The following is an 8,192-nucleotide window of genomic DNA, read 5'->3' as shown; positions in this document are numbered from 1 at the left end:
CTCTTTCTATGGCACTATAGCTGCTAAAAACTCTCAGCTTCCACCATCTACTGTTACCCCTTCTGTGTCAAAACAAAACTCTTCCAAAACAAATCTATAAAGTTGTATACTTTTTATTTTCATTCGCATTTTTCTCCAGTGTAATATACTTATTATGTTAGTAAAGTAGATGAAATATGTTTTATGCAGCTTGTAGTTCTCATTAGTTATGTAGACCTACTTGTGTGTGAAAACTAGCCTTACTCAGTCAAAAATGATCTCTAGCTCTGGGACTTTCAGATCTTTTAGTGCTTTTTTGGGTTTAATTCTGTTTGATGAACCACCAGGGAAAGGCAGTGCTCTGTACTCTTGGTACTTGTGTAAAGTAAAATAAAAGTGAAGTTAAATCATTTAGTTTTGGTACTCTGGTACTACCCTAGTACTCGTGTCAGGGCCTCCCAGAGTTTCCCCAATACCTGGAGGATGTGAGCCTGTGCACTGTGTGCAGGGTTTAAGGACTGATGATAGTAGCAAGACTGGCCCCAGTCACCTACCATCACTCTCTCTTCAAATAAATGCTGGACTGGCAGGACACCACTCCTTCCTCCGGCACCATAAAAGGGCCTTTGTTGTCACTTTCAGATATTTACATCATGGTTTATGGTAAGCCACATCTTTGAATTGTGGCACTACTTTTGTGGAATTGGATGATGTCAACTTATGTCTTTAAATACAAATGTACATCATAATGTACAAAGGTACAGTGAAGCAGGGCTCTGCATTGCAACTCTTTCTCTTGCATATATGCCCTTAAATGATTTACAAGCATATTGGGTCAGTGAAGACTAAAACCTACTGTAAATGTTATAGTCAAGTCAAGTCATCTTCATTTATATAGCGCTTTTAACAATGTAGATTGTTTCAAAGGAGCTTTACAGAGATTTTTTGTGTCTGGACCACCACTGTACAACCATGTTCACATTGCATAGGCCTATAAATGAAAAACACATCTTTAGAGGAGGCTTGATTTAATGGGTGATTTTCACATGGTTTTTACTCGTTTTATTAACATAACAAAGTAAATATCATTTGAAGTAATATTTGACGTTATATTTAGAAAAACAAAATCTACAAGAGCTAACCCCTCTGTTGATTGTGTGTCTTATATATACTGTAGCAACAACAAAACAGGCAGTCCATGTTTGGGTGGTGTGACAGGATAGCACAGCAGCCATTCTCCGAAAGCCCTCTGTGATGCCTTGGTGATGTGAGAGGGTAGTGGGAAAGGGTGGCACAGCAGTGTCGAATCCTCATTGGCACAGTTATTCAGTCATGCTGTAAGAGATTTCCGGAGAGCAAAGAGATAAAGACATAAGACTATATTGGATACAACTAAAAACTAAAAAAAATCTGTGTCAGACAATTGAAAGATTTGCAGTTGAATTTCATGCCCCATATTTTTTGGGTTTCAAAAACAACAGTGTAGCTACAGGAATACCAGAGACTTGAAAAAGTAAAATAGAGACTTGAATATCTTTCAGCTTCCCTGAAGTCATAAATATGACAATCTTTTGGTTTCCCTGCAAATAATCCTAATAATACTTTTTTCATTAATACATTTTTTTTTTATCCAAAACTACTTATTCCTACAATCACATGAAATATGGACAGATATTTACTATGACACTGTACTACCAACATATTAATGTAAGTGGGAAGAAAGACAACTGTATAGGTCAATATAGGCTGGATCATGAAAAAGGAGATATAACATATTGTCCCACAAATTGAAGTAAGAAAATCATGATCTAACCGTGACAAAAATCAAATTGTAGTCAGTCACTTTGTTTTTGCCATACTTAACCATTTTATAAAAGCAAAAGCTCAGTTCAAGCAGGATTATGTGTCTATTATATCACAGTTAAGGAGGTTGTCAGCCCAACATGAACAGTGCCCCTTAAGTATGATATAATAAGTGTATACTGAAGCCTGAAGTGAGCTATTGCTTAGATATTAAGATGCCTGAATACCAGGACTCTAGCTGATCATGTTTCTATCAATAAGAGAACAATCGGCCTTTGTTTTTTAGTGAGCATCTTTATACCATTTGTTCGTTCAACCATCCGACTGCTGTTTCCTGTTTCTATGGTAATGTTTACTGTACTGTCTGCATGCAACAGACAGTACAGTATGATGCCCCCCCCCCCCCCACACACACACAAGCCCCTTTCACACAGAGATTCCGGAAAATACACGGATACATTGACCCGGGATTTGACCCGGGTTCGTTTGATTTTGGTTCATTCACACTGCCAGTGATTTTCCGGAATCAGAGAGCGCGTTCACACACGACCCGTGTATGTCCCGGAAAGACACGTGACATCGATGTGACTTGTAATGTCTCAGCAGCGTCTTAAGTTTGCTTATGAGCTGCGATTTCTCTCTCTCGAAACCACGCTTGTGCATTTATTTCTCTGATTCGATCATAAAATTGCGCATTACGTACCGTTTCACAGCTGGCGAACGATCCCGGCTTCAGCGTCATCACTACGACACGGCATTATTACGGCTTTTGTTCACACAGCGCGCGTTCCGGGACTGAACACGGCAATGTTACTAGGTCCCCAACCCGGAATCGATCCCGGCATCAAACCCGGGTTGTGTTTGCGTTCACACAGAAGGCGTTCCGGCAATTTGCCGGCAATTTCCCGGGTTCAATGCGCTGTGTGAAAGGGGCTACACACACACACACACACACACACACACACAAAAACACAAACACATACTTGGGATGAAAGATGAACCAAGTGCATTAATGCATTTTGGAAGGGCCCAAAATTGTGGTTCACTGTCTCGTCAAGCAGGACTGTGATGTCTGAATATGCCTCAGCGAAGCGCCTCTCAGCCTGATGACGTTCCGTTGCATCCACAAAGGGATCTCTACCAAAGACTGATGCTCTTGTTAGGCTGGCGTGATTTTCTTGGTCATACAAGTCAGCAGCCTGACTTGCAGTTGGAAGCTGATCTGCAGTGAGCTTCACCCTGCAGCCACCTTCTGCCAAGAGATTTGGAATGCCTCTACCTGGGGAAAAGATAATTGTTTTGAGTAGGGACAACAAAAAAAGGACCATTTCATGCATATGTGTGTTTAACCGGATTTATGAAATTAGTCACTACAAGAACATTTACCAAGTCCATTTTCCTAACCTACCTCTAGATAGAGAAAGTGTATTGAATTAATCCCAAATGGAAAGTCCGAACTTATAGAAAATTGCTGGCATGTACGTGCAATTATGACACAGGATGGATCCTAATCCTACTCAGACCTGTCAGATGCTGATTTAGATTTGGAAGTTGTAAAGAATGACACAAGTTGGGACCATCTTAGTAGCTCATTATGCTCAGGCACTTATGCTCAAACACACTAACACCCCGAAGAAATGTGTTTGCGTGCTGTGGGAAAAAAATGTATAAATCCTCAAATACCTGAAACTGAATGGCTATTCCATGCGTCAACAAAACGCTGAAGTCCAATATTGGCAATCTGACATGACAGGTTTGACAAGCAGAAACGCACAGTGTTGTCTTCCATGTTTAGCCTCTCCTGATTCACGAGATTGATGATTGCCGACTTTAGAGGATAAGTCACACGGTTGTTGACCTCAGGCCACACACGTTCAATTCTGTGGTTCTGAAATAAATAGTGAAAAAATACATAAAATAGTTACATAATATACATTCTGTGAGTACTACTGAGGTTGATATTGACTACCAGTTATATACAGCGTGTTAGCCTCGAAAACCCAGCTGTTTTCTAACATCGATTTAGCTATCCTCATTAGCTAGGCTCCTTACATGCTAATTATTTTTTTTTAGTTGGGTTTACGACATTGACAGCATTGTGTTGGACAGATATGTGTAGCTGTGTTCATGATGGACACAGATATGTGTAGCTGTGTTCATGATGGACACAGATATGTGTAGCTGTGTTCATGATGGAGTGGAAGAGAGAGAGGGACAAGCGAGAAGATGTGTTGCGCAAATGCGCTACGCCGCTCTGCATTTAAATATGATTTTAAAAAAAAGATAATCAATATGTGGTGGTTAGCATTGATATTGCGGCGGCCCGCCACAAATAAATGAACATATGGGAAACACTGACATGCATTTTGATCTATTTTGTGGTTTCCATTATTTATCCATAGCCGCTTATCAGACTGTGAATTTTGAAAGTTGAAATGGGCAGATTTGTACGGTGGCCGAGAGGTGCAAAACAAATCACAATTACAAAAACAAAATAACAATTCAGAAAACACAACGACAATTTAGAAAACAAAATAACAATTCAGAAAACACAACGACAATTTAGAAAACAAAATAACAATTCAGAAAACACAATAACAATTCAGAAAACACAACGGCATTTCAGAAAACACAACGACATTTCAGAAAACACAACGACAATTCAGAAAAAAACGGAAAAGGTAAGTATATTTTGAGAATGACGTACTTATCGCTGAATGGACGAGATACCTGTCAATCAAGCCAGAACCGGAATCAAGCGATAGAGCTGGTAAGTCCCGCCCCTTCCGCAAAACCCCGCTGGACCTCAAAGTTGAAAAACCGTCAATGCAAGTGAATGGGAGAAAATAATTATTTTCTGGTCCCGTTTGAATTGTGCCATGAATGTGAACATATGTTGTCTGTGAATTTTTTATAGAACTTTTCATGTTACGAGTTTGACAGTATATGGTATGATTCTTCAGCTAGCAGTTGTGGAAAAGACATAACGAGAAAGACTACATGTCGCCTATGTGACGTCACCCCATAAAGTTGACTTACCCGTGGTTTTCGCCAACTTCAACGATTTTGTCCTCTCCCTGAAAGAAGGCGGTGAAGTGCATCAAAGACACAGCCATGTTTAGCGGGATCCGTGAGCTAGTCCGTGTGCGAGTGGTGTTGACGTTTCAAACGCGTCGAGAGTTGTAGTCCACAAAGTGCTCTCACACAAAGTCTAACCGTATCAAACTTCTACCCGCTAAATTGTATCATTCTTTACACGAAAAGTTCTATAAAAAATTCACAGACAACATATGTTCACATTCATGGCACAATTCAAACGGGACCAGAAAATAATTATTTTCTCCCATTCACTTGCATTGACGGTTTTTCAACTTTGAGGTCCAGCGGGGTTTTACGGAAGGGGCGGGACTTACCAGCTCTATAGAAAGAAAAACACATACCTTTGTTGACTTTGTTTGTAAATATGGTGGCCTTTCTTGGTCCAATCTGTACCCAGACAGCTTGTCTTGTACAAAGAGAGACAAGAGGAACTCTTTACCATGGTCGACTCTTACTTGATCCCATAGTCCATAGTTGAGAACTGCAGACTTATTTAAATATGTAAATAAAATTATATATATATATATATATATATATATATATGTTTAGCAAATTCCACAATCTAGTAAGTAAGAGTCAAGGATTATGTCAGGCTGGTAACATTGGTAGGTCATTCTAATAACCCTTTACACAGTTCATTAAAATGCATAAACAGGAGAAGGGGTAAAAATGCTAACATTGTATCTTACAGTTATAGATGTCTGTTAATGCTGAAGTACACATTACTGAAGATTATGGCACATACTCACTTGTAAACTTCATCATAAATGGTGAGGTTATTTTTAATTGGCATGGTGGAGTGGCCAACCAATTTACCACTGTAGCCATCTATGGCTACGACGTATGTCACGCCAAACATGACCATCTTCTCGTTCTGGTCAATACGCAGTTTTTGACCCATGTATGCTGCATGGTAGGGCATGGGATTCAGGTTTCTTAATCCCTAAAAAGGATAATACAGATGGATGAACACTGATAAGACACGTATGGTCGTTTGACATTAAACAAGCAGTTCACATAAAACACAATTCAGCCTGTTTTTTACTTACATGATATGTTATATAGCCATCAAAATACTTTCTGCAGGGTTTGATGAGGTTGCTAAATATTTCTGCTCACTCTGATACAATTTACAATGGGATACTTAAAAGTCATATAAACAAAACATGACTGCAAACCTGATTCCAAATATATTTGGACCCATTTTATAAATATATTTTGACCCAATATCCATTTTAATGTGATTTTCAGAAGCAAAAAAATATATAATATAATTTTAGGCTAAATTGCATTCTGGATAACCCAAAACCTTTTGTGCCCCTTAAAATAGAAATTAATTAAATTGATATTTAGCATACAAACTACAAATGATATAATGGACATTGTTTTGAAGAAGTCCTGGATTACTAACACGTTTCTGCTTTACTGTCTATCACAAACATATACACAGAAATTATGAGTGAGAGAAAGAAATATGATCAAGGATAAAATTTAAAATAAACCACAGGATTTCACAATTAAGAGCAAAGTGTAAGGCATGTGGAATTTCTGTGAAAACATACTTGACTGCGTGCCCTGTGGTATGGCGGCTGGACAACACGTAGTGCAGCTGCAACACGTTGTTGAGAGGCATGTACGCCTTTGCTGGCTAGATACCCAGCCATCATCCGCCGACCATACGTTGGTCCTGTCTGATAACCTCAAAATACAAGTTGTTGTTAAGCTCATTAGTTCATGCCAATATTTATAAATTTAGTAGTATCAGCCACAGGAAAATACGTAGTAACTAGGCTACTGAACAGACAGAGTCAAAAGCTCTTAATGGGTCATGGTAGATAAATACTAACATACCCTGCATGACAAGTAAATGTAGGTAAATTTTGCGTGTTATATACCCTTTATCTTAACTCACCTCTTGAACAGCTTGCACTACTGCAGCTTCTAGCTGAGTGTTGGACACTACTTCCTTCTGCTTTAGATTATATCTGAGACAGAATTTTTTTATATTATGTATGGAACCACCCTTTTCCAAGCCCATGGAGACAAAGGTAGAAGAAATGTCCTCATATGTGCTTCCTTGCAGCCTCATGTCTTTTATTGTCTTCAAATGACTTTCAAGTGCCATCTTGTGGGCAGTAGATGTACTTGTTTTGTACCCTGAAATAAGGAAAAATAAGGATAAGGATAAGTGGTGCTACATACTCTACTATTTACAAAACATTTATTCATTTTCATTCAATGGTAAGAAGTCTATCCTCACAATCCTCTTTAACATGTACAGTTCAATTTCCTCAAACTGAGAAGACCAAAGCAAAAATATTTTGTAGGTAAGGGACAACAGGCAATAACATGCACAGCAAAAAAAGGTGTGTTCCATCAGCTCTGTTTCTATTATGCCACTTTATCTCACTCCCTGGATAAATATTGGCTAATGTTTGGAAAAAGCATAACAGAAATAAGCAGAAGGTTGTATTCAGGCTGACTGAAAACAGACTGAAACAGACGTGAAAAAAAAAACATAAAGACGGAAGCTAAAGCCTGTCTCTATTCACTATTACAATCATTACAAAGTGTAGCCTAACTGTCGGGTTATATAACGTCACATTCAGTAGGAAGTTAGCTAGCGTTAGCTAACTAAAATTACATTAGGAACAACCCACAGCGTATATTTTTCTGGATTTATTTTAGGTTTTGGAAAGGGAATAAATTGTACTTCTCCTTTCAACCTCTCTGGGTAGCGACTGTAATTACTACAAGTGCCCCAGGAACAGTGTTTGAACCATATCTTGGAAAAATACAAGAAAAAGCTAGAAAACGACTCCTTTTGCATTAGAGTCAGTGGAGCACAGCCATGAAAGTGTTGGACCTCAGCCCGAGCATTGGAGCAAAAACACTAGATTGGTAGCACAGGACAGAGAGCAGCACCATAGAACCAAGGGTGCAGGGATTTGTATTATTTTGAAGTACCCCTGGACGCCGCCATTGGCTAACGGAACCCCACCTGCAATTAGCATCCCATTGACTCCCATTCATTTTGGCGTCACTTTGACAGCGAATAACTTCACATCTGAGGCGTTTAAAGACTCCATTTGTCCATTATTTATTTCTAAAGAAACACGACAATGTATAAAATGCTCCATTACCTTGTATCTTACGTTATGGCCCTGTAGAAGCAGTTTTTGTAAAAGTAGGCTAACGATTGCGTCACAGCCACGCGACTCTCTGTCGCACAGTAGAGAATTACCGTATGGACAGGAGGAGAAGCTCGCGGGCAATCGGGAGGACGTCGAGGCAAAATGACAAAGTAATTA

General features: G+C 39.1%; 1 protein-coding gene across 4 annotated transcripts; it reads right to left on the bottom strand.

The window, feature by feature from the left end:
- Positions 1-993: 993 nt before the first annotated feature.
- LOC307156142 (uncharacterized protein) lies at positions 994-7,038 on the bottom strand. 4 transcript variants are annotated; one of them, XR_013820660.1, is made up of 7 exons: positions 6,794-7,038; positions 6,444-6,572; positions 5,631-5,824; positions 5,223-5,369; positions 3,466-3,670; positions 2,766-3,061; positions 994-1,314 (listed from the first exon to the last, which is right to left on the bottom strand). XR_013820660.1 is itself a non-coding variant. In XM_079867362.1 (7 exons), exons 1-5 carry the CDS (start codon positions 7,004-7,006, stop codon positions 3,657-3,659), a joined length of 615 nt encoding a protein of 204 aa, XP_079723488.1. In that variant the 5' UTR covers positions 7,007-7,034; the 3' UTR covers positions 994-1,314; positions 2,766-3,061; positions 3,466-3,656. The 4 variants fall into 4 exon arrangements, 3 of the variants coding, with proteins under 3 accessions (XP_079723488.1, XP_079723489.1, XP_079723490.1); XM_079867362.1 differs by having other exon boundaries at positions 5,223-5,287; positions 6,794-7,034; XM_079867363.1 differs by having other exon boundaries at positions 5,223-5,287; positions 6,444-6,580; positions 6,794-7,007.
- Positions 7,039-8,192: the final 1,154 nt, after the last annotated feature.

The sequence above is a fragment of the Squalius cephalus genome (genome assembly GCF_949319135.1).
Source record: "Squalius cephalus genome assembly, chromosome: 3".
Taxonomy (NCBI): domain Eukaryota; kingdom Metazoa; phylum Chordata; class Actinopteri; order Cypriniformes; family Leuciscidae; genus Squalius; species Squalius cephalus.
Note: the sequence above shows the minus strand (reverse complement) of the source record. Positions and strands in the feature narration are given on the sequence as shown.

Excerpts from the sequence above, each read along its gene's own strand:
- LOC307156142 (XM_079867363.1), bottom strand. The coding sequence starts at position 5,709 with ATGGCTACAGTGGTAAATTGGTTGGCCACTCCACCATGCCAATTAAAA. Across the intron at positions 3,671-5,222 it reads TACAAACAAAGTCAACAAAG|AACCACAGAATTGAACGTGT; the intron begins GTATGTGTTTTT and ends TATTTATTTCAG. Across the intron at positions 3,062-3,465 it reads GAATAGCCATTCAGTTTCAG|GTAGAGGCATTCCAAATCTC; the intron begins GTATTTGAGGAT and ends TCTTTTCCCCAG.